The 27,576-nt window shown below is 42.4% G+C and overlaps 1 protein-coding gene and 1 long non-coding RNA gene across 5 annotated transcripts in view; one reads left to right on the top strand and one right to left on the bottom strand.

Annotated features, from left to right (window-relative positions):
- ICA1 (islet cell autoantigen 1) overlaps positions 1-27,576 on the bottom strand; it is a 67,656-nt gene that overhangs the window by 31,956 nt on the left and 8,124 nt on the right. For 2 of the 4 annotated variants that reach the window (XM_073677302.1, XM_073677301.1), the window contains exons 2-5: positions 7,791-7,847; positions 4,705-4,876; positions 2,508-2,580; positions 2,109-2,232 (exon numbers count right to left, since the gene is read on the bottom strand). In XM_073677302.1, the coding sequence (XP_073533403.1) occupies positions 2,109-2,232; positions 2,508-2,580; positions 4,705-4,876; positions 7,791-7,807 (386 nt within the window). In that variant the 5' untranslated portion in view covers positions 7,808-7,847. Of the gene's footprint in view, positions 1-2,108; positions 2,233-2,507; positions 2,581-4,704; positions 4,877-7,790; positions 8,103-27,576 lie in introns of those variants that run through there. The other 2 variants (XM_073677300.1, XM_073677303.1) reach the window with 1 other exon arrangement.
- The window catches only part of LOC141264900 (uncharacterized), a 70,765-nt gene continuing 61,513 nt past the window's right edge, over positions 18,325-27,576 (top strand). The window contains exon 1 of the long non-coding RNA XR_012320021.1: positions 18,325-18,444. This is a non-coding gene — a long non-coding RNA (uncharacterized lncRNA). The remainder of the gene's footprint in view (positions 18,445-27,576) is intronic.

The following is a 27,576-nucleotide window of genomic DNA, read 5'->3' as shown; positions in this document are numbered from 1 at the left end:
CATACCCCGGCAGAATTTTCCCTTTCTTGGCCTTGTTTCAGAGAATATGAATGATAACAAAAAAACTTTTTCTCCACTCATGGTTATTGGTTGGGTGAAGCCGTTTATTGTCAAACTACTGTGTTTTCTCTTTTTAAATCTTAATGACAACCAAAAACATCCAAATGACCCTGATCAAAAGTTCACATACCCCAGTTCTTCATACCGTGTATTGCCCCCTCTAACATCAATGACAGCTTGAAGTCTTTTGTGGTAGTTGTGGAGGAGGTTCTTTATTGTGTTAAAGCTGACCATTCTTCTAGGCAAAAAACCTCCAGTTCCTGTAAATTCCTGGGCTGTCTAGCATGAACTGCGGGCTTGAGATCTCCCCAGAGTGGCTCAATGATATTGAGGTCCGGAGACTGAGATGGTCACTCCAGAACCTTCACTTTGTTCTGCTGTAGCCAATGACAGGTCGACTTGGCCTTGTGTTTTGGTCAGTCATGTTGGAACAGCCGAGCACGTCCCATGCGCAGCTTCCGGGCTGATGAGTGCAAATTTGCCTCCAGTATTTGCTGATGACGTGCTGCATTCATCTTTACTTCAACTTTTACCAAGTTTCCTGTGCCTTTGTAGCTCACACATCCCCCAAAACATCAGCGATTCACCTCCGTGCTTTACTGTAGGAATGGTGTTCCTTTCATCATAGGCTTTGTTTACATCTCTCCAAATGTAACGTTTATGGTTGTGGCCAAAAAGTTAAATTTTGGTCTCATCACCCCAAATTACCTTGTTCCAGAAGTTTTGAGGCTTGTCTATGTGCTGTATGGCGTATCGTAGTCAAGATACTTTGTGGCATTTGCCCAGTAATGGCTTTCTTCTGGTGACTCGACCATACAGCCCATTTTTCCTCAAGTGCCTCCTTATTGTGCATCTTGAAACAGCCACACCGCTAGTTTTCAGAGAGTCCTGAATTTCAGCTGATGTTATTTGTGGGTTTTTCTTTGCATCCTGAACAATTTTCCTGGCAGTTGTGTCTGAAATTTTTGTTTGTCTACCTGACCGTGGTTTGGTTTTTACAGAGCCTCTGATTTTCCATTTGCTAATCACAGTTTGAACGCTGACTGGCATTATCAATTCCTTGGATATTTTTTTGTATCCCTTTCCTGTGTTATACAGTTCAACTACCTTTTCCCGTAGATCCGTTGACAATTCTTTTGCTTTCCCCATGAGTCACAATCCAGAAACGTCAGTGGCTGGATGAAAGATGCAAGAGTCTGTCTGGATCCCAGAAACTCTCTCAGCTTTTATGCACACATGCTGATTACAAGCAAACGGGTCACAGGTGAGGATGTTACCTTTAGTAGCCATTCAAACCCATTTGTGTCAAATTCTGTGCATGTTATCAGGCCAAAATCACCACACCAGGGTATGTGAACTTATGAATGTCATTTGAATGTTTTTGGGTGTCATTAAGATTTAAAAAGAGAAAACACAGTAGTTTGATAATAAATGGCTTCACCCAACCAATAACCACGAGTGGAGAAAATGTTTTTTTTTTTTATAATTCATATTCTCTGAAACAAGGCCAAGAAAGCAAAAATTCTACCGGGGCATGTAAACTTTTGAGCACAACTGTGTACCAAGTATATAGTAAAAAAAAAAAAAAAAAATCCCATTTTCCTGTGAAGTCCACCGATACGCTTCATGGGAGTGCAAAGATGGCAGCAATAGGAGCCTTCACATTGCGGGGGCGGCGGGTGCAGTTGGTACGGATTTCCCACCGACACTGCATCATTTAAAAACAGCTGTCGGACACCGATGGCTGCTGTTAAGAGGCAGACCGCTGGTCTTCAGACCCGAACTTGGCAGCCTCATATATACCTATGAGTCAGTGAAGTTCGGGTCAGGAGACCCTCGGCCGGTCCATACATCACAGATGTGTGAATGCAGCCTAAGACTGGCATAAATCATGCAGTTTTTGCTGCAGTTTTTCATGCACTAGAAACGAAAAAAAAGGACTCTACAAGTAGTTGGATCTATTCCTCAGTATTGTGTTACCAGGCCAGTAAAACATTTCAGTATGTCTTGTCTTAACCCCATGAACGCTTTGTTAAAACGCCGCTTACCGCTGTTGTGAAGAGAAGCAGAGCGCTTTTCCCGTGGCTTGCATAATTTTTCCAGCCCTTGTTTTATCTTGAGATCCCTGGGAGCGGAGAAATTTCCCCAATTCGTTCTCTTCTTGAGATAAAACTAAAAAGGAAAAGAAAAGGTTAGAAAAAAAAAATTATACTACACAGACGGACTGCAACCTACAGTCCTTCAGCTGCTGTGGATCTACAACTCTCAGCATGCTCTGACGGCTTGCACTCAATTCGGCTATAACTGTATCACAATGGGGCAATACTGTACCATCCTGTATGTACACCCATAACAGAGAGACGTCAGGAATTGGGAACAGCATTGGCTACTGTGTCCACAAGAGGGCGCTACACACAATCTATAACAGTGACCGTGTAAAGACTTACAGCAAATCCTCTTCTGATACTGCTCTATCACCTTCAGCAGCTCCATACACGTCCGCTGGATAGAGTGGAAAAGCTGCAAAAAAAAAAAAAAAGGGTGATATTAAGTAATGTAGAGTATCGACACAGTGTTTGCACCAGCAAAATAATGAGTGCAGCTCTGGAGTATATAGGATGTTGACGGCGGGTGGTAGACAGAGATGAGGAGGGGATTTAGGGTGGTGATGCACTGTGCGGAGTTTATATTGTATTCTCTATATCGTTTTCTTATACTTAACATGGTAAACTCAAACAGAAAAATGCGAAGTAAAACCGCAATGGAGAGCGCCAGCAATGAAAATATAAATGGTAATAACCCAACCTGCTATTGACTGATAACAGGAGTAAGGGCCTTAAACCAACTGCACCCATGGGGGCACATAACTGAGCAGCATAAAAAGTTTTATTACCTGGTTCTGTAGGATGGAGAGAGAAATCAGAAAGTAGAACAATAGGATATATATCCCCAAGTACCGGCTCCAAAGACCCCAGGAGTGAATACAAAAGCTTTTCTTCATGCAAAACCTCTTATTCATTCTCATCTGGATTATTGCAAATCTACTGATCAGTCTCCCTATTACTAAACTCTCCCCTCTCCAATAATAATAATAATTTTTATTTCTATAGCACCAACATATCCAGCAGCACTTTACATTACAGAGGGTAATCCGTCCTGAATGCAGCAGCCGGGAGCATATTCCTCACCAGCTGCTACACCGATGCTTCCTCCCTGAGCCAGTAATTGCACTGGTTACCCATCCGCTACAGAGTCCAATATAAACTTATCCTTCTCACCCACAAAGCTTTCAACGCTTCAGCACTGCCCTACATCTCCTCCCTTGTCTCAGTCTAAAACCCTACCCGCACCCTCCGTTCTGCTAATGACTTAAGTTTAACATCCTCAATCATACAAATCTCCCACTCCCGTCTCCAAAACTTCTTGAACGCTGTGCCACTTTTCTAGAACGCACTACCCAGGACGATTCTATTAATCCCCTAATATCCACAGTTTTAACCGTGCCATAAAAATGCACTGGCCTCACCACAATTATCAAGGACCCTCGTAGCATCTGCTCACTCACCCCCACATGCACTCAGTAGCCCTCTGAGTCGGTACTTGTACATACACTGGCTGGTGACCGGTTCATGCAAAGTTATGTGAATACACTATGTATTATATTGATGGCTGGACTGTACAACACAATCACTTTTTACCACTTACCTTTCTTGTCCCCTCTATTTCTTCATAGATTGTAAGCTCTTGTGGTCGGGGCCCTCCCTCCTCCTGATATCTGAGTTATGTTTGTTCTGTAATGTCTATACAAGTCCCCTCTACAATGTAAAGTGCTGCGGAATACGTTGACAATATAAAAATATATTATTACATGGTATCCCCTCCCACTAATCACAGTCCGTTACTGTTTTCTGTCCCCCCGTACGGCCCCCAGTGATCTCAAGGGAGGGGGGATACTGGAACCTTTCTTCATGGTATCACCTCTATCACCAGTCGCAGGCTGTTACCATCATGTCTCACTCTATATGGCATCTAGTGGGGGGAAATGAAAACTTTTTATACTAATCAACCCCCTCCCCCACCTACATCTTTAAAATCCTGGAGAATATGTGCTCTCTGATGGATGAACAGAAGTGTCTCTTTTTTTTAAGTTAAAGGGTTTGTCCTCTTTCAGACCATGTTCTGCTCCGGTCACAGTTTGTTAAAAAAACAAAGAAGAAAAAAAACAAACGTACTTTTCTCCCCTTCACCTGGTCCACCAGCGAGTCTTCGCCGCTGCTCCTGGTGTCAGCGCTGACGTTGCGTTGACAGCCAATCAGTGAGCTCAGCGGCTCTGAAGAGGGCATTGCGTCTACACTGGCAGAGACTTTGAGCTCACTGATTGGATGCGGTGGACAGTGCAGACACTGGGAGCAGCGGCGGAGACTCACTGGCGGACCTGGAAAAGAGGAGTACAGCACGATCCCTTTAAGGGGTATGAATACATGAGGAGTTCCACATTTAATCACTCCCTGCTCGTAATGTGGCGGTATATTAGGATTTCCCTTATTATAATGGAGGAAGTGTTGTGTATATATATATATATATATAACAAAAAAAAAAAATACTGGCAGTAAAAGGGTCAATGGATTAACCCCGAATACCAACCTCAAGCTTGGCATCGAGGTCCGAGTCCGAGGCCACCACGTGCTCGTCCTCCTTCTTCCCGGTGACTTTAATCAGCGTCTGCTTGGTCTTCCAGTATTTCTGCTGCATCTTATTCACCACCGACTTCTCCTGGCCTTGAGCGTAGCGGTCGTAGAACTCTCGGGAGTAATGACTGGAAGGAACCGGGGGGAGAAACATATCAGTTTTGCAATTTACTGCGTGTTAAAATTTGCTGCTGTTCTTGAGATATTAACAATTTTCTCTAGTTTGCAGCTCGTTGCCTTAGCGACCGACCACCACCGCTGTCTAGGTTGTAAGCGCTGCGCTCCAGCGATCCTGGCCCAGCTTCAAAACAGTCCATAGAAAAGATCTTGTAAACGCTGCGCATGTTCTGCTGTCGAGCAGCCGTGGTCGGTCTCTAAGGCAACGAGATGGAAATAAAAAAGTGTTAATATCTCAAAATATCCTGAGAACGGCTGAAAATTCTAATAAACAGTAAATTGCAACATTGCTTATATTTCTGAAGATGGGAATAACCCTTAGGCTGCGTGCCCACGATGCGGAGTTGATGCGTTTCTGCGGCGCCATTTCCGCCGCGAAAACGCATTAAAAAAACGCTTGTTAAGTTGTCTGCCATGGTCCCCAATGATAATCCGGATGTGCTGTGCACATGCTGCGGAAATTTCAGCTGCGGATTATCATTGCGGAAAAATCCCCAGCACAACCATTAATTTTGCGGAATCGCCGCCATTGACTTGCATTGGACCGCATAACATCCGCATGACTACATGTGCACATGCGGGTATTAAGCGATTCAATGCGCGGATGGTACCCGGGTCTGGAGAAGAGGAGACTCATCCAGACCCAGGTACCATAGTACCTGTAGTTAAAAAAGAATTAAAATAAAAAAAAAACATTATACTCACCTTCTGATGGCCACCGGTCTGCTCCTGGCTCTTCGGCTGCTTGCGGTGGTAAAAGGACCTTCCATGACGTCATTTAGTCATGTGACAGGTCACGCGACCACCGACATGACTAAATGACGTCATGGAAGGTCCTTTTACACCACCGCGAGTCGCCGAAGACACCGGACGCACCGTAGAGGAGACCGGGGGCCAGCGGAAGGAGAGTATAATGGTTTTTTTTTATTTATTTTTCAACATTTTTATTCTTTTTTTTTTTTTACTATTGATGCTGCATTTGCAGCATCGTAACTTGGTCACACAACAGAAATCCATGCCGGTTGCATGACCGGAAAACGACGTCACAAAAAACATTGGAACATCCTCCAAAAAATACTCAGGAAATGACCGAAAAAACAAAGATGCTTAAAAATAAATAAAAATTGCAACATTGGATGTATTTCCGAAGATGGCAATGACTGTAATTCTATGTTCACACATTGCTTTTTTTCTGCAGCCAAATCCTACTCACTTGGCAGTAAAAAAAAGCTGCTTACAAAAAGCTTTTTTGGCGCAGATTATGTGTCATTTGTCTACAGTACATGCCTAATAAAGGTAGTTTCATTCACCAAAAAAGCAGCAAAAACAGAGCAAAAATACATTGTTTGCACGCTCATTGCTTTCTATAGTGAAAAAAAAAACACTGCAAAAATTGACATGCTGCAGTTTTCCAATTCAGTCAAAAAAAAAAAAAAGCAGTCGTGTCCATAAGATTTCTGAAACCCGATAGCTTCTGCTGGGACTGGAAAAAGCAGCATATAATGTGCACAAAAAAATGCAGAAGATAAACGTAACACATCATGTGAACATAGCCTTGGAGCCTCTGGTGTTTTTTGCTCAGAAGACGCTCCGTACATTACAATACAACTCAATGGAGAACCTTGGAAAACACCAGGATGGTTTTTGGAGCGTTTCTGCTTTTAAAAAAAAACGTTTTACTGTCACTTGGAGTGAAAACAAACGACAGTAAAAGAAAAAAAAAAAAAAAAAAAAAAAAAAAAAAAAAAAAAAAAAAGAGGTCACAAAAACCACAGGAAAACGTCTGAAAAATGCTCAGAAAATGACTGAAAAAAATTACACAAAAGACTTCAGGAAAGAAAAACTCCAGTTCTTCTGCCTAAAAAACTTGTCACCCTAAGGCTATGTTCACACATCATGGTTTTTTTTATGCAAATTTTCAGCTGAGTTTTGCAATACCTGCAAAGTCTATGAGATTCCAGAAATCTCATGCACACAGCTTGAATTTTTTTTTTTGTTCAGGATTTTGTGCTTTCCATGGGTTTTTGAAACTTAGAGCATGTCACTTCTTTCATTGTTTTTTCACCCACTGGAAGTAATGGGTGGTGAAAAAAAAAAAACGCACCAAAAACGCAGGTGTCAAGTTTTCAATGTTTTTTGTGCATAAACCAGGACGAGATTTTTTTTATTTTTTTTTCTCACTGAACTTTATGTACATGCATAACAGAGACAAAAGGACAGTGAAAAAAAACGCACCCAAAAAAATAAAAATAAAAAAATATTCAGTAAAAAAATAAACAACCACAATGAAAGAATTGCGGATTTTTTTTTTTTTTTTTTGTTAATTCCCCACATTTGGATTTTTCCCTGTTTTTTAGTAAAACAAATGTCATTCAGAACTAGTCCAGAAAAGGGAAAAAAATAAAAAAAAACAAGAAAAATTAAATAAAAAAACAAGAGGAATTAAAAAAAAAGATAAATAATAATAAAAAAAAAAAGAAAAAACAAAGAAATAAAAAAAAAAGAAAAAAAAGAAAACAAACAAACAAAAAAAAATCAGGCTCTTGGGAGGAAGGAAATAAAAGCGCGAAAAAAGAAAAATGGGCGACTGGAGAAGGGGTTAAAGGGCGAATCTAAAGGCCAGTCTGCACCGCCCCCTTAGTAATGGGCAATGGCAGGCAGGCTACATAATGGCCACCGGCGAGTGCGACCCTGCACCGGCTAATGGATGACATTGTGTCACTAGGATCAGAAAGATAAATACATATGAGATAAAGTCAGAAATAAACATTGTAAGAAAATATTCAGTAAAAAAAAAAAAAAAACGCACAAAAGTCGCCCCTGACAGGTGTGTACAGTGACACGACGAGGCTCCTCATCACTTACTAGTTGTGACCGTCCATTTTTTTTTTCCTTTCTTTCTTTCACCTTCTTTTCAGAGACCTGAGGAGGAAGCAGACGGCAGTCAGGGGAGGCCTCGTCATGGCGGCGCTGACGCAGTTGTTATAGAAACGCCACAGACGAGCGCGAGAAGCAGGAACATCCGGGGACTAGTCTGAAGCTTCTTCAGGCCTCACTGGGGTCTGGGAGGAGCCGAGGAGACAGGAGAGCAGCGCCTGCACATGAGGGATGACGGGCCATGCCGGTGACTGGGCTCCTCCCACATCATCGCTTACACTGACTGTGATTGGCTGCTTACTGCACACGTGATCAGTGACATCACTAAGGTCCTGTAAGTTTGCTGGTATAATATATAAAGGACAGGAGACCGGAGTCACTGACAGTGTGACCGTGACAGGACGCGGGGATGTGTCTCAGGAGTGGGAGCTAAAACCAGGAGTGGGAGCTAAAACCAGGAGTGGGTGATAAAACCAGGAGTGGGTGATGAATGCAGAATTGGTGACTTGTTTCTATTCTACCTTTTCTCTGATTGTTGCTCAGCTGGTTTGGGCTCCCACTCCTGAGAAACAATACTGACCGAATACTGATAGTGGGGCCGTGGCCTAATAAAAAAAAATAAAGACTTCCCTTCCACACTTGTTTTTTTGGGGTTTTGTTTTTCCTCCTTTCATTCTGCAGCAATGGCCTGGAGATCTGATCGCTCAGGGTCATCCACTCACCATGATACTAAATTTCCTTTTATTTATTTTTATTTGTGGTGAAAAAAATGTAAGAAATTCATAAAAAAAATAAAAAAAATTACTGGAGTTGCAATTTTCCATCTTTCAGTTTAGGTGTCGATGGAGCTGTGAGAGGGATTTTTATACTATTTTGGGTATTTTGCTTTGATTGCTTCTTAATGTATTTTTTTTTTGTGGAATTGTGACCAAATATCCACAATTCTGACATTCAATAATTTTTTTTTTCTCCATTAGGCCGGAAACACAGAAGCGTAGAGCATCGGACGCGATGTGTTAATGACACTCGGCTCCCGCTCTGCTACGAGTCTGTGCTCTGATCCTCTCACATGACAGAATCGCAGCACAGCTGCAGAGGAGATTGCCGGCGTCCGCAGGAATCGCACTGCACTCAGGTGACATCTGAGTGCAGTGCGATGTTTCACACGCACCCATAGACTTGATTGGGTGCGTGTGATCCGATTCTCGCCGCCATTGTTTTCACATGCCGAATCGGTGTGAGAAAATAATCGCAGATGTGCGCTGCCCCATAGTGTTACACTGCTCGAGTACAATCCTATTTTTTTTTTATCAGATTGCACTTGTCCGATTGTAGTTTTTATGGATCGTACTTTTGTGGACACTTTGATACCAAATGTGATTGTATGTTTTTTTAACACTTCTTTATTGTTCATTAGGGTAAAGATGGGAGGGATTCCAATTTTTATCTGATGATGCTTCGTTTGAGCTTTCCTGTAGGCAATGGGATTGTCAAATGAAGCGTCATCAAAAGGAAGCAGAAAAAGAGAAAAGCCACTCCTGCAGATTTTTTATTTCACCACTGAAGTAATGCTTTATACCACACTCCCCTCATATACTCACCCTCCGGCATCTTCATCTGTTTTCACAGCTGCTCCAGTCCATCTCCAGCAGTTTGTGGCCTGCTGACTGCTCCAGTGTTTGCTGGAGGTCACTACTCAATGTAAGTCTATGGCAGCCTTGCTCTAGCTGTCATAGTTTTAGGCCGGTTTCACACGTTCGTATATCTCCCGTACCGGAGATATCCGTGTCCGAGTGTATCACACGTTTGGCAACTGTGTGCCGCATTAGGATCACACGGACCGGCGCCTGGGAATCAACAGTACAGTTAGCGCTGTTTCCAAGCGCCGGGTGCTGAACACTGCCCTCATCATGGTTCCTGCCGGCGCTGCGATCAGCATCAGCAGGGACAATGAGAAAGGCAGTAGTAGTCTGCCGCCGCAGTGTCCCTGTGTAAAAATAAGAATATACAGTCATATGAAAAAGTTTGGGCACCCCTATTAATCGTAAGCTTAATGTTTAATAAAAATTGGTGTTTTTGCAACAGCTATTTCAGTTTGATATATGTAATAACTGTTGGACACAGTAATGTTTCTGCCTTGAAATGAGGTTTATTGTACTAACAGAAAATGTGCAATCTGCATTCAAACAAAATTTGACAGGTGCATAAGTATGGGCACCTCACCAGAAAAGTGACATTAATATTTAGTAGATCCTCCTTTTGCAAAAATAACAGCCTCTAGTCGCTTCTTGTAGCTTTTAATGAGTTCCTGGATCCTGGATGAAGGTATTTTTGACCATTCCTCTTTACAAAACAATTCCAGTTCAGTTAAGTTTGATGGTCGCCGAGCATGGACAGCCCTCTTCAAATGATCCCACAGATGTTCAATGATATTCAGGTCTGGGGACTGGGATGGCCATTCCAGAACATTGTAATTGTTCCTCTGCATGAATGCCTGAGTAGATTTGGAGCGGTGTTTTGGATCATTGTCTTGCTGAAAGATCCATCCCCTGCGTAACTTCAACTTTATCACTGATTCTTGAACATTATTATCAAGAATCTGCTGATACTGAGTGGAATCCTTGCGTCCCTCAACTTTAACAAGATTCCCAGTTCCGGCATTGGCCACACAGCCCCAAAGCATGATGGAACCTCCACCAAATTTTACTGTGGGTAGCAAGTGTTTTTCTTGGAATGCTGTGTTTTTTTGCCACCATGCATAACGCCTTTTGTATGACCAAACAACTCAATCTTGGTTTCATCAGTCCACAGGACCTTCTTCCAAAAAGAAATTGGCTTCTCCAAATGTGCTTTTGCATACCTCAGCCGACTCTGTTTGTGGCGTGCTTGCAGAAACGGCTTCTTTCGCATCACTCTCCCATACAGCTTCTCCTTGTGCAAAGTGCGTTGTATAGTTGACCGATGCGCAGTGGCACCATCTGCAGCAAGTTGATGCTGCAGCTCTCTGGAGGTGGTCTGAGGATTGTCCTTGACTGATCTCACCATTCTTCTTCTCTGCCTTTATGATGTTTTTCTTGGCCTGCCACTTCTGGCCTTAACAAGAACTGTCCCTGTGTTCTTCCATTTCCTTACTATGTTCCTCACAGTGGAAACTGACAGGTTAAATCTCTGAGACAGCTTTTTGTATCCTTCCCCGGAACAACTATGTTGAATAATCTTTGTTTTAAGATCATTTGACAGTTGTTTTGAGGAGCCCATGATGCCACTCTTCAGAGGAGATTCAAACATGAGAACAACTTGCAAGTGGCCACTTTAAGTAGCTTTTCTCATGATTGCATACAACTGGCTATGAAGTTCAAATCTCAATGAGGTTACAAAACCAAAAAAAGTGCTTTAGTAAGTCAGTAAAAAGTAGGTAGGAGTATTTAAAACAAGAAAATGATAAGGGTGCCCATACTTATGCACCTGTCAAATTTTGTTTGATTGCAGATTGCACATTTTCTGTTAGTACAATAAACCTCATTTCAAGGCAGAAACATTACTGTGTCCAACAGTTATTACATATATCAAACTGAAATAGCTGTTGCAAAAACACCAATTTTTATTAAACATTAAGCTTAAGATTAATAGGGGTGCCCAAACTTTTTCATATGACTGTAATAAAAAATCCTTATACTCACCTGTCCTAAGTGTCCCCCGCTGTAATACATGCGACTGATCAGCAGAGCAGCCGGGGAGAATGAAGCGCTGCAGCGAGCGGCCCCGAACCTCTGCTGAGCTCAGGAGCGGTGTCCTGTCACTCACTGAGCGCAGCTCCAGGGCCACTCGCTGCAGCGCTTCATTCTCCCCGGCTCCTCTGCTGATCGGTTGCAAGAATTACAGCGGGGGACATTTCTGGACAGGTGAGTATAAGGATTTTTTATTTTATTCTTATTTTTAACACAGGTGGACACTGCGAAAGCAGACTACTACCCTCATAACTGTCCCTGCTGGTGCTAATCGCAGCGCCGGCAGGGGACTATGATGAGGGCGGTGTTCAGCACCTGGCGCTTGGGGACAGTGCTAACTGTAGCGCTGATTCCCAGGCACCAGTACGTGTCACACAGATGGCATCTGTGTGTGGTACATGTTTACACGGACCCATTGACTTGAATAGGTCCGTGTGATCCGTGCTGTCGTCCAAAAATGGACATGTCTGCATGTGGAACACACGGTCCATGAAAACACACTGACATGTGTACAGACCCATTCATTGGGTCTGCGTGTGTCAGTGTCTCCGGTACGTGTGGAAACTGTCACCACTCGTATCGGAGATACTGACGTGTGATAGAGACCTTACTGTAGATTGAAAGGCTGTGTCATAGCTTCTGACTTCCAACCAATCAAAAGCAGCGCTCATAAGATGGCAATGCGGGACCGGAAAAACGGGAAAGATGCTGGAAGGTGAGTATAAGACAAGGGACGGGGGACTTGGGTGTAAAGCATCACTCTAGAGGTGAAAACAAAAATGCGCTGGAGTGGTGCTTTCATTTTTAATTCAAGTATATAAGACAATTTTTTAGATTAAGGAATCAAATAGACGGGGATTTAGGAAGAAAATTGATTCTGATTTTAGACTACTGTAATATGTAAGAAAAAAAACTGACCGAAGTCCACATCATTTGCTGGCTTTAGATGGTTGTCCATGACTTTAACATTGATGGCCTAGCCTTAGGATAGAATTTTCTTTAATGGAAGAAGAACAAACTGCAGGGGTGGTTTTAAAAAACAAACAAACAAAAAAACACATCGGTAGGTGAAACCACTATTGGGGTCTGTTCACATGGAGTTTTTGACATGCATTTTACAGTGGCTTCTGCTCCTCAAAATCCACCGCTTTAAATACACTGCGCACTGTGAGGATTCACCGGTGTAATTGCTGGGAACGGCGGTCATGTGACCGCAAGTATGTGATATGCATACTACTGGCCACATTCCGACTAGATGAGTGAGGCCGGAAACAGTCTAGTCGGATTGTGGCAGGGAGTATGCATATCACATAGGAATGGCGTTCATGTGATTGCAAGCATGTGATATATATACTCCTGGCCACATTCCAACTAGATGAGTGATGCCGGAAACAGTCTAGTCGGATTGTGGCAGGGAGCATGCATATCACATAGGAATGGCGCTCATGTGATTGCAAGCATGTGATATACATACTCCTGGCCACATTCCAACTAGATGAGTGATGCCAGAAACAGTCTAGTTGGATTGTGGCAGGGAGTATGCATATCAGATAGGAATGGCGTTCATGTGATTGCAAGCATGTGATATATATACTCCTGGCCACATTCCGACTAGATGGGTGAGGCCAGAAAAAGTCTAGTTGGACTGTGGCAGGGAGTATGCATATCACATAGGAATGGCGTTCATGTGACTGCAAGTATGTGATATGTATTCTCCCGGCCACATTCCGACTAGATGAGTGATGCCGGAAACAAATCTAGTCGGATTGTGGCAGGGAGTATGCATATCACATAGGAATGGCGTTCATGTGATTGCAAGTATGTGATATGTATTCTCCTGGCTACATTCCGACTAGATGGGTGAGGCCAGAAAAAGTCTAGTCGGATTGTGGCTGGGAGTATGCATATTGCATTCTTGGGATCACATGTCCGCCGTTCCCGCAGTTGAGACCAAAGAATCCTAAAAAACTCACAGTGCACGAGATGTGAGGATTGACAAGTCTGCATTCACAGAGTGACTGCAGCCTTGTCGTTTTAGACCGGACAACCCCTTTAATTACAATGGGAAAACACTCCTTTGAGGTAAGTTCACACAGATTTACATGTTGGAGCAGATTCGGCACCAAAATCTGCATGACAAAACTGCATCAAATGCTTTGAATTTTCTATTACTATCACACTGAGTTTTTGGCACAAATTTCGTGCATCAATCTATATAAAACCCCACTTCAAATCTACTTGCTACAAGCTTTCCATTAATTTAAATGAGAAAATAAATGCTCCTATAGTGCACATCATGTGCATTTATTTTCTGAGCATTTTTTAATGTGTGTGTAAAAAAAAAAAAACCTTTGGTCCAAGTGCACACAACTGTATTTTCTGTCCGAGTGCCAGCCGTTGGGTGCGAGGAAAAAAAATCGGAGCCACAGTACAGCATCACCAAAGGAAACTGTAAACGATTAATAGCTGCTGAGTTAATTAACGGATTGTACACGGATGACAAGTGAGAAAAAAATCCTCCCACTTTTCTGGTTGAAAATCAGACTGATTTTTTTTAAAGTGTTGTGTGACCCAAACCTAAGAATAGGTCATCAATATCCTGGACAACCCCTTTAAGGAGCCAATTGAAGGTGTGTGTACTATGTATGTGTGCAGTATAGCAGTACTATGTATGTGTGCAGTATAGCAGTACTATGTATGTGTTCAGTATAGCAGTACTATGTATGTGTGCAGTATAGCAGTACTATGTATGTGTGCAGTATAGCAGTAATATGTATGTGTGCAGTATACCAGTACTATGTATGTGTTCAGTATAGCAGTACGATGTTTGTGTGCACTATAGCAGTACTATGTATGTGTTCAGTATAGCAGTACTATGTATGTGTGCAGTATAGCAGTAATATGTATGTGTGCAGTATACCAGTACTATGTATGTGTTCAGTATAGCAGTACGATGTATGTGTGCACTATAGCAGTACTATGTATGTGTTCAGTATAGCAGTACTATGTATGTGTGCAGTATAGCAGTACTATGTATGTGTGCAGTATAGCAGTACTATGTATGTGTTCAGTATAGCAGTACTATGTATGTGTGCAGTATAGCAGTACTATGTATGTGTACAGTATAGCAGTACTATGTATGTGTTCAGTATTGCAGTACTATGTACTGTACTGTATGTGTTCAGTATAGCAGTACTATGTATGTGTTCAGTATAGCAGTACTATGTATGTGTTCAGTATAGCAGTACTATGTATGTGTGCAGTATAGCAGTACTATGTATGTGTGCAGTATAGCAGTACTATGTATGTGTTCAGTATAGCAGTACTATGTATGTGTGCAGTATAGCAGTACTATGTATGTGTACAGTATAGCAGTACTATGTATGTGTTCAGTATTGCAGTACTATGTACTGTACTGTATGTGTTCAGTATAGCAGTACTATGTATGTGTTCAGTATAGCAGTACTATGTATGTGTTCAGTATAGCAGTACTATGTATGTGTTCAGTATAGCAGTACTATGTATGTGTGCAGTATAGCAGTACTATGTATGTGTGCAGTATAGCAGTACTATGTATGTGTTCAGTATTGCAGTACTATGTACTGTACTGTATGTGTTCAGTATAGCAGTACTATGTATGTGTGCAGTATAGCAGTACTATGTATGTGTGCAGTATAGCAGTAGTATGTATGTGGGTATTATAGTAGTACCATTTATAAAGTGTGTATCTTATAGCAGGACTATGTATGTGTGTGATGAAGAAGTATTATGTATATGTACAGTCTAGCAGTGCTATGTATGTGTGCAGTATTGCAGTACTATGTCCAGTATGTGTGTATTATAGCAATACTATGTATGTATGTGATGTAGCGGTATTATGTATGTGTGCAGTATTATGGTAATGTGAGTTAAGTATAGCGGTTTTATGTATGTGTGATTTAGCAGTACTATTTATGTGTGTAGTTTAGTGATATTATCTATGTGTGTGATATAGCAGTAACATGTCTATAGTATATCGATAATATTTGTGTGTGAATTACAGTAGTATTATGTAATGCACACATATACTGTGGAATATTATGTATGTGTGTAGTATAGCAGTATTTTGTAGGTACGCAGTATCACGTATATGTATGTATGTGTATATTATCGGTACTATGTATGTATGTAAAATTTCAGTACCATATATGTAATAATTATAGCAGTACTATGTATACATGTAGTATAACAGTACTAGGTATCTGTATAGTATAGAGGTTCTATGTATATGTGCAGTAGTACAGTACTATGTATGCGTTCAGTGTTGCAGTACTATACTGTATATGTGTGCTTCATAGTAGTATTATGTATGTGTGCAGTATAGGAGCGTTATGTATGTGTACAATATAATAGTGCTATATCTGTATAGTATACATGTTATACTGTATGTATATGTGTAGTATTGCACTACTATATATGTGTGTGAATTATAGCGGTATTATGTATGTGTTCAGTGTTGCAGTACTATATATTTCTGTATTATAGTGGCACTATATGTGTATTATAGAAGTACTATGTATGTGTGCAGTATAATAGTACTATATCTGTATAGTATAGAGGTTATCTGTATATGTGCAGTATTACAGTACTATATACGTGTATGTAACAGCGGTGTTATGTATGTGTTCAGTGTTGCAGTACTATATATTTCTGTATTATAGTGACTCTATGTATGTATTATAGAAGTACTATGCACGTGTGCAGTAGAGCGGTATTATTTTCAGAGGACCCTTCTGGGCCTATATTTGGTCATTTGCCGAGCAGTGATTGTCTAACCCAGGGGTCAGCAATTTGCAACACTCCATATGTTGTGAAACTACAATTCCCAGCTGCAGTGCCACAAGTTGCAGACCCCTTACACCCCTGAACTTGTAAAAGGAAATTGCTTGTTAGGCAATTCCCTAACTGAAGATTTAAATGAAAACCAGAGGTCCGCTGCAGATCAGCGAGGGGGCCTGGGAACTCTAACAATTCACAGCAGCAGCAGCAGCAGCAGCAGCAGCAGAGCAGCAGCAGAGCAGCACTAGCAGCAGAGCAGCAGCAGCAGAGCAGCAGCAGCAGAGCAGCACTAGCAGCAGAGCAGCAGCAGCAGCAGCAGCAGAGCAGCACTAGCAGCAGAGCAGCACTAGCAGCAGAGCAGCAGCAGCAGAGCAGCAGCAGCAGAGCAGCACTAGCAGCAGAGCAGCAGCAGCAGAGCAGCAGCAGCAGCGTCATCCATTAGTCACTGCCGGCAGGTAAAGTGAGGGAAAGCAGCATTGTCTTATGCACACAGGAGGCCGAGCGTGACAGCGGCCTGACTGCGAGAACACGGAACAGCAAGTGACTGACGTGGACAAGCAACACAAAGTCTCATAACAAGTTCTGTAACTTTCTCGCACGCTTTGTGTTTCAATTTCTCTTCATTTTAAAGATCTCTGCTTGCTGTTAGTGAATGGAAACATTGGATCCTGATAACTGAAAACCTTTGAAAACCCAATACTTCTCACAGCTGGTATCTTAAAGGGTTATTCCACCAAAAAAACAAGTTAACCCCTATCCCCAGGATAAGGGATAACTTGCTGATTGCTGGGGGTCCAACTGCCAAGACCCTCAACAAACCCATGAAAGGGGTCTGCAGCCCCGTCCTCTCATTGTCTGTGGGACTGCTGAGTTCTGTGCTCCACTATCTCCAGCAATCCCATAGATAATAAATTGAGCGTAGATCCCATAGACAATGAATGGAGCGGAGGTCCCATAGACAATGAATGGAGTGGAGATCCCATAGACCATGAATGGAGCGGAGATCCCATAGACCATGAATGGAGCGGAGATCCCATAGACCATGAATGGAGCGAATATCCCATAGACAATGAATGGAGCGGAGATCCCATAGACCATGAATGGAGCGGAGATCCCATAGACAATGAATGGAGCGGAGATCCCATAGACAATGAATGGAGCGGAGATGCCATAGACAGTGAATGGAGCGGAGTTCCCATAGAGAATGAATGAAGCGGAGGTCCCATAGACAATGAATGGAGCTGAGGTCCCATAGAAAATGAATGGAGCAGAGATGCCATAGACAGTGAATGGAGCGGAGTTCCCATAGAGAATGAATGGAGCTGAGGTCCCATAGAGAATGAATGGAGCGGAGATCCCATGGACAATGAATGGAGCGGAGGTCCCATAGACAATGAATGGAGCGGAGGTCCCATAGACAATGAATGGAGCGGAGGTCCCATAGACAATGAATGGAGCGGAGGTCGATCATGCACATGTTCGCTCCTTTCATGACGAGGCTGCAGACCCCATTCTTTGGTCCACTGGGGGTCCCAGTAGATTGACCCCCAGCGTTCAATATTAGGTTTGAGCAGATTTTTTACTTCTGGAAAGGAATAAGAATGTTTCTACTCACTGACAGGAAGCCGGGGCCCTGAAAGTGAGAAGAGGAACTTTTCATCACCCAATGATTCATTTCATCCGTACTTTTTTGGTTACTGTATTTTTTCTTTTGCTATTTGTGGATTTTCCCCACAGACTCAAATGAGATGCGGGATATTAATCCACAGATAAAAAATGCATCAAAAAAGCAGATAATCCGCAGGTGACTTTATCAACAAAGCTTTATCAAAGCAAAGTAACAAGAAGTTTCCAAAGCAAAGTAGTTTCATTTACAACACGACGACCCTAAAAATGAGACACAATCAACTCGGCCTCCGTGTACGTGGCAATGGCCTCCGGGGCGAAGTCACGCTGCTTGGCGAGAAACTGCTGGAAGTAAGAAATACATGAATACACGGATTATCTGCTTCTTGTAAAGCCGGGAACAGCTTGTCATCGGCTGCAGTTACCACTTACACAATTCCCATGGCGCAGTACACACTTCATTTATGGAGGTAAGCAATAATATAGCGGTCATATCCTGCAGACCTGCTGACGGCATTGGCCAAAACATTACTACAATGGCAAATAGTGTCTGCAGAAAACCTGTCATACAGCAGACATCATTCTGCTATACAACAACCATGTAGTGCCCACATATAATACACTGCCCACATCATTCTGCTATACAACAACCATGTAGTGCCCACATATAATACACTGCCCACATCATTCTGCTATACAACAACCATGTAGTGCCCACATATAATACACTGCCCACATCATTCTGCTATACAACAACCATGTAGCGCCCACGTATAATACACTGCCCACATCATTCTGCTATACAACAACCATGCAGCGCCCACGTATAATACACTGCCCACATCATTCTGCTATACAACAACCATGCAGCGCCCACGTATAATACACTGCCCACATCATACTGCTATACAACAACCATGTAGTGCCCACATATAATACACTGCCCACATCATTCTGCTATACAACAACCATGCAGGGCCCACGTATAATACACTGCCCACATCATACTGCTATACAACAACCATGTAGCGCCCACATATAATACACTGCCCACATCATTCTGCTATACAACAACCATGCAGCGCCCACGTATAATACACTGCCCACATCATTCTGCTATACAACAACCATGTAGCGCCCACATATAATACACTGCCCACATCATTCTGCTATACAACAACCATGTAGTGCCCACATATAATACACTGCCCACATCATTCTGCTATACAACAACCATGCAGCGCCCACGTATAATACACTGCCCACATCATTCTGCTATACAACAACCATGCAGCGCCCACGTATAATACACTGCCCACATCATACTGCTATACAACAACCATGTAGTGCCCACATATAATACACTGCCCACATCATTCTGCTATACAACAACCATGCAGGGCCCACGTATAATACACTGCCCACATCATACTGCTATACAACAACCATGTAGCGCCCACATATAATACACTGCCCACATCATTCTGCTATACAACAACCATGCAGCGCCCACGTATAATACACTGCCCACATCATTCTGCTATACAACAACCATGTAGCGCCCACATATAATACACTGCCCACATCATTCTGCTATACAACAACCATGCAGCGCCCACATATAATACACTGCCCACATCATTCTGCTATACAACAACCATGTAGCGCCCACATATAATACACTGCCCACATCATTCTGCTCTACAACAACCATGCAGCGCCCACGTATAATACACTGCCCACATCATTCTGCTATACAACAACCATGCAGCGCCCACGTATAATACACTGCCCACATCATTCTGCTATACAACAACCATGTAGCGCCCACGTATAATACACTGCCCACATCATTCTGCTATACAACAACCATGCAGCGCCCACGTATAATACACTGCCCACATCATTCTGCTATACAACAACCATGTAGCGCCCACATATAATACACTGCCCACATCATTCTGCTATACAACAACCATGCAGCGCCCACGTATAATACACTGCCCACATCATTCTGCTATACAACAACCATGCAGCGCCCACGTATAATACACTGCCCACATCATACTGCTATACAACAACCATGTAGCGCCCACATATAATACACTGCCCACATCATTCTGCTATACAACAACCATGCAGCGCCCACGTATAATACACTGCCCACATCATTCTGCTATACAACAACCATGTAGCGCCCACATATAATACACTGCCCACATCATTCTGCTATACAACAACCATGCAGCGCCCACATATAATACACTGCCCACATCATTCTGCTATACAACAACCATGTAGCGCCCACATATAATACACTGCCCACATCATTCTGCTATACAACAACCATGCAGCGCCCACGTATAATACACTGCCCACATCATTCTGCTATACAACAACCATGTAGCGCCCACGTATAATACACTGCCCACATCATTCTGCTATACAACAACCATGCAGCGCCCACGTATAATACACTGCCCACATCATTCTGCTATACAACAACCATGTAGCGCCCACGTATAATACACTGCCCACATCATTCTGCTATACAACAACCATGCAGCGCCCACATATAATACACTGCCCACATCATTCTGCTATACAACAACCATGTAGCGCCCACATATAATACACTGCCCACATCATTCTGCTATACAACAACCATGCAGCGCCCACGTATAATACACTGCCCACATCATTCTGCTATACAACAACCATGCAGCGCCCACGTATAATACACTGCCCACATCATTCTGCTATACAACAACCATGCAGCGCCCACGTATAATACACTGCCCACATCATTCTGCTATACAACAACCATGCAGCGCCCACGTATAATACACTGCCCACATCATTCTGCTATACAACAACCATGCAGCGCCCACGTATAATACACTGCCCACATCATTCTGCTATACAACAACCATGCAGCGCCCACGTATAATACACTGCCCACATCATACTGCTATACAACAACCATGTATTGCTCACATATAATACACTGCCCACATCATACTGCTATACAACAACCATGTATTGCTCACATATAATACACTGCCCACATCATTCTGCTATACAACAACCATGTAGTGCTCACATATAATACACTGCCCACATCATACAGCTATACAACAACCATGCAGTGCCCACATATAATACACTGCCCACATCATACTGTTATTATACAGCTACCATGTAGTGCTCACATATAATACACTGCCCACATCATACTGCTATACAACAACCATGCAGTGCCCACGTATAATACACTGCCCACATCATACTGTTATTATACAGCTACCATGTAGTGCTCACATATAATACACTGCCCACATCATTCTGCTATACAACAACCATGCAGCGCCCACGTATAATACACTTCCCACATCATACTGCTATACAACAACCATGCAGCGCCCACGTATAATACACTGCCCACATCATACTGCTATACAACAACCATGTATTGCTCACATATAATACACTGCCCACATCATACTGCTATACAACAACCATGTAGCGCCCACATATAATACACTGCCCACATCATACAGCTATACAACAACCATGCAGTGCCCACATATAATACACTGCCCACATCATACTGTTATTATACAGCTACCATGTAGTGCTCACATATAATACACTGCCCACATCATACTGCTATACAACAACCATGCAGTGCCCACGTATAATACACTGCCCACATCATACTGTTATTATACAGCTACCATATAGTGCCCACATATAATACACTGCCCACATCATACAGCTATACAGCAACCATGTAATGCTCACATATAATACACTGCCCACATCATACTGTTATTATACAGCTACCATATAGTGCCCACATATAATACACTGCCCACATCATACTGCTATTATACAGCTACCATATAGTGCCCACATATAATACACTGCCCACATCATACTGCTATTATACAACCATGTAGTGCTCACATATAATACACTGCCCACATCATACTGCTATTATACAACCATGTAGTGCCCACATATAATACACTGCCCACATCATACTGCTATTATACAGCTACCATGTAGTGCCCACATATAAAACACTGCCCACATCATACTGTTATTATACAGCTACCATGTAGTGCCCACATATAAAACACTGCCCACATCATACTGCTATTATACAGCTACCATGTAGTGCCCACATATAATGCACTGCCCACTTCATACTGTTATTATACAGCTACCATGTAGTGCCCACATATAATACACTGCCCACATCATACTGCTATTATACAGCTACCATGTAGTGCCCACATATAAAACACTGCCCACATCATACTGCTATTATACTGCTACCATGCAGTGCCCACATATAATACACTGCCCACATCATACTGCTATTATACTGCTACCATGTAGTGCCCACATATAATACACTGCCCACATCATACTGCTATTATACAGCTACCATGTAGTGCCCACATATAAAACACTGCCCACATCATACTGTTATTATACAGCTACCATGTAGTGCCCACATATAATACACTGCCCACATCATACTGCTATTATACAGCTACCATGTAGTGCCCACATATAAAACACTGCCCACATCATACTGCTATTATACTGCTACCATGCAGTGCCCACATATAATACACTGCCCACATCATACTGCTATTATACTGCTACCATGCAGTGCCCACATATAATACACTGCCCACATCATACTGCTATTATACTGCTACCATGCAGTGCCCACATATAATACACTGCCCACATCATACTGCTATTATACTGCTACCATGTAGTGCCTACATATAATACACTGCCCACATCATACTGCTATTATACTGCTACCATGTAGTGCCCACATATAAAACACTGCCCACATCATACTGTTATTATACTGCTACCATGCAGTGCCCACATATAATACACTGCCCACATCATACTGCTATTATACAGCTACCATATAGTGCCCACATATAATACACTGCCCACATCATACTGCTATTCAACAACCATGTAATGCTCACATATAATACACTGCCCACATCATACTACTATTATACAACCATGTAGTGCTCACATATAATACACTGCCCACATCATACTGCTATTATACAACCATGTAGTGCCCACATATAATACACTGCCCACATCATACTGCTATTATACAGCTACCATGTAGTGCTCACATATAAAACACTGCCCACATCATACTGTTATTATACAGCTACCATGTAGTGCTCACATATAAAACACTGCCCACATCATACTGCTATACAACAACCATGCAGTGCCCACGTATAATACACTGCCCACATCATACTGTTATTATACAGCTACCATGAAGTGCCCACATATAAAACACTGCCCACATCATACTGTTATTATACAGCTACCATGTAGTGCCCACATATAAAACACTGCCCACATCATACTGCTATACAACAACCATGCAGTGCCCACGTATAATACACTGCCCACATCATACTGTTATTATACAGCTACCATGTAGTGCCCACATATAAAACACTGCCCACATCATACTGCTATACAACAACCATGCAGTGCCCACATATAATACACTGCCCACATCATTCTGCTATACAACAACCATGCAGCGCCCACGTATAATACACTGCCCACATCATTCTGCTATACAACAACCATGCAGCGCCCACGTATAATACACTGCCCACATCATACTGCTATACAACAACCATGCAGCGCCCACGTATAATACACTGCCCACATCATACTGCTATACAACAACCATGCAGCGCCCACGTATAATACACTGCCCACATCATACTGCTATACAACAACCATGCAGCGCCCACATATAATACACTGCCAACATCATACTGCTATACAACAACCATGCAGTGCCCACGTATAATACACTGCCCACATCATACTGTTATTATACAGCTACCATGTAGTGCCCACATATAATACACTGCCCACATCATACTGTTATTATACAGCTACCATGCAGCGCTCACATATAATACACTGCCCACATCATTCTGCTATACAACAACCATGCAGCGCCCACGTATAATACACTGCCCACATCATACTGCTATACAACAACCATGTATTGCTCACATATAATACACTGCCCACATCATACTGCTATACAACAACCATGTAGCGCCCACATATAATACACTGCCCACATCATACTGCTATTATACAACCATGCAGTGCCCACATATAATACACTGCCCACATCATACTGTTATTATACAACTACCATGTAGTGCTCACATATAATACACTGCCCACATCATACTGCTATACAACAACCATGCAGTGCCCACGTATAATACACTGCCCACATCATACTGTTATTATACAGCTACCATGCAGCGCTCACATATAATACACTGCCCACATCATTCTGCTATACAACAACCATGCAGCGCCCACGTATAATACACTGCCCACATCATACTGCTATACAACAACCATGTATTGCTCACATATAATACACTGCCCACATCATACTGCTATACAACAACCATGTAGCGCCCACATATAATACACTGCCCACATCATACTGCTATTATACAACCATGCAGTGCCCACATATAATACACTGCCCACATCATACTGTTATTATACAGCTACCATGTAGTGCTCACATATAATACACTGCCCACATCATACTGCTATACAACAACCATGCAGTGCCCACGTATAATACACTGCCCACATCATACTGTTATTATACTGCTACCATATAGTGCCCACATATAATACACTGCCCACATCATACTGCTATACAGCAACCATGTAATGCTCACATATAATACACTGCCCACATCATACTGTTATTATACAGCTACCATATAGTGCCCACATATAATACACTGCCCACATCATACTGTTATTATACTGCTACCATATAGTGCCCACATATAATACACTGCCCACATCATACTGCTATACAGCAACCATGTAATGCTCACATATAATACACTGCCCACATCATACTGTTATTATACAGCTACCATATAGTGCCCACATATAATACACTGCCCACATCATACTGCTATTATACAGCTACCATATAGTGCCCACATATAATACACTGCCCACATCATACTGCTATTCAACAACCATGTAATGCTCACATATAATACACTGCCCACATCATACTGCTATTATACAACCATGTAGTGCTCACATATAATACACTGCCCACATCATACTGCTATTATACAACCATGTAGTGCCCACATATAATACACTGCCCACATCATACTGCTATTATACAGCTACCATGTAGTGCCCACATATAAAACACTGCCCACATCACACTGTTATTATACAGCTACCATGTAGTGCCCACATATAAAACACTGCCCACATCATACTGCTATTATACAGCTACCATGTAGTGCCCACATATAAAACACTGCCCACATCATACTGTTATTATACAGCTACCATGTAGTGCCCACATATAATACACTGCCCACATCATACTGCTATTATACAGCTACCATGTAGTGCCCACATATAAAACACTGCCCACATCATACTGCTATTATACTGCTACCATGCAGTGCCCACATATAAAACACTGCCCACATCATACTGCTATTATACTGCTACCATGCAGTGCTCACATATAATACACTGCCTTCATCATACTGCTATTAAATGTGCACATAATAATTTAATACAGTGCTCGCTGGCATTGCATTGCCGTACATCGCACACCTAATACTACAATACAGGGCAAACATAATACTGCCATAGATTGTCCACATAATAACTAAATACAGTGCTTGCACAGGACAACCATACGACTACCAAACATGGACATAATGGCAATATTATGATTTCATACAGTGCTCACATAATACTGCTAGAAAGTGTCCACATAATCGAAAGCAGTTCCCACCTAATACTACGATACAGTTCCTATATAATACTGCCATACAGTGTTTGCATAATATTGCCATAGCTCTCATTTTATATTGTGCCCCCATAATACTGCTATACAGCACCCTTATATTAGTTCAACTGGGTGTACAAATAATACCGCCAAACTGGACTTGCATAATACTACCAAGTAGTGTCCAGATAATTCTATCACACTGTACCCACATAATACTGTCATACAGTAATTCACTGCAGAATACGACCACTCAGTGCCCTCATAATACTACCGTAAAGTGACCACTTAATGCACCGATACAGTACCCACTGCCATATACTGTGTGTATAATACTGCTATACAGAGCACACATCATAGCAGAAAACGCAATGGGAGTTTGTGCCACTGTATGGATTTGGTGTAGAAAGCCCGGACAGAATATTATATTACTTTTATATTGTGCTATGGTCATTTGTAATGTCCCTGTTCGCGGCCTCGATGCAGAGGGGCAATCCTGCAAATCATCCACAGGTGTGAGGTCAGCTGACTCATACTCTGTCTGCAGGCATACAAGGGGTTAACTCCGCACAGTACACAGAGAGGTGCGCAGTATTTACACACCGCAGGGAAAGTCTGGATAATGACATGGCAGAGAAATGTGCAGGTGAGAAATGCTCCGCTGCTGCGAGTCTACAGTATATGGGGGCGCCACATCCTGCACTCTGGAGATACTGCAGAAAATATACAGGTGCTTCTCACTAAATTAGAATATAATCAAAAAGTTAATTTACTTCAATACAAAAAGTGAAACTCATATATTATATAGAGTCATTACACACAGAGGGATCTATTTCACGTGTTTATTTCTGTTAATGTTGATGATTATGGCTTACAGCCAATGAAAACACAAAAGTCATTATCTCAGTATATTAGAATACTTTATAACAACAGCTTGAATATTGTTTTTAAAATCTGAAATGTCCTACTGACATATACACTGCTCAAAAAAATAAAGGGAACACTTATATTCTGTTGTTTAACTCCAAGTGAATCAAACTTCTGTGAAATCAAACTGTCCACTTAGGAAGAAACACTGATTGACAATCAATTTCACATGCTGTTGTGCAAATGGAATAGACAATAGATGGAAATTATTGCCAATTATCAAGACACCCTCAATAAAGGAGTGGTTCTGCAGGTGGGGACCACAGACCACATCTCAGTACCAATGCTTTCTGGCTGATGTTTTGGTCACTTTTGAATGTTGGTTGTGCTTTCACACTTGTGGTAGCATGAGACGGACTCTACAACCCACAGAAGTTGCTCAGGTAGTGCAGCTCATCCAGGATGGCACATAAGTGCGAGCTGTGGCAAGAAGGTTTGCAGTGTCTGTCAGCGTAGTGTCCAGAGGCTGGAGGCGCTACCAGGAGACAGGCCAGTACACAAGGAGACGTGGAGGGGGCCGTAGGAGGGCAACAACCCAGCAGCAGGACCGCTACCTCCACCTTTGTGCAAGGAGGAATAGGAGGAGCACTGCCCGAGCCCTGCAAAATGACCTCCAGCAGGCCACAAATGTGCATGTGTCTGCACAAACGGTTATAAACCGACTCCATGAGGGTGGTATGAGGGCCCGACGTCCACAAATGGGGGTTGTGCTCACAGCCCAACACCGTGCAGGATGCTTGGCATTTGCCACAGAACACCAGGATTG

The sequence above is a fragment of the Phyllobates terribilis genome, unplaced genomic scaffold (genome assembly GCF_046119375.1).
Source record: "Phyllobates terribilis strain yellow unplaced genomic scaffold, ASM4611937v1 Scaffold_4__5_contigs__length_816908805, whole genome shotgun sequence".
NCBI classification, from domain to species: Eukaryota; Metazoa; Chordata; class Amphibia; order Anura; family Dendrobatidae; genus Phyllobates; species Phyllobates terribilis.
Note: the sequence above shows the minus strand (reverse complement) of the source record. Positions and strands in the feature narration are given on the sequence as shown.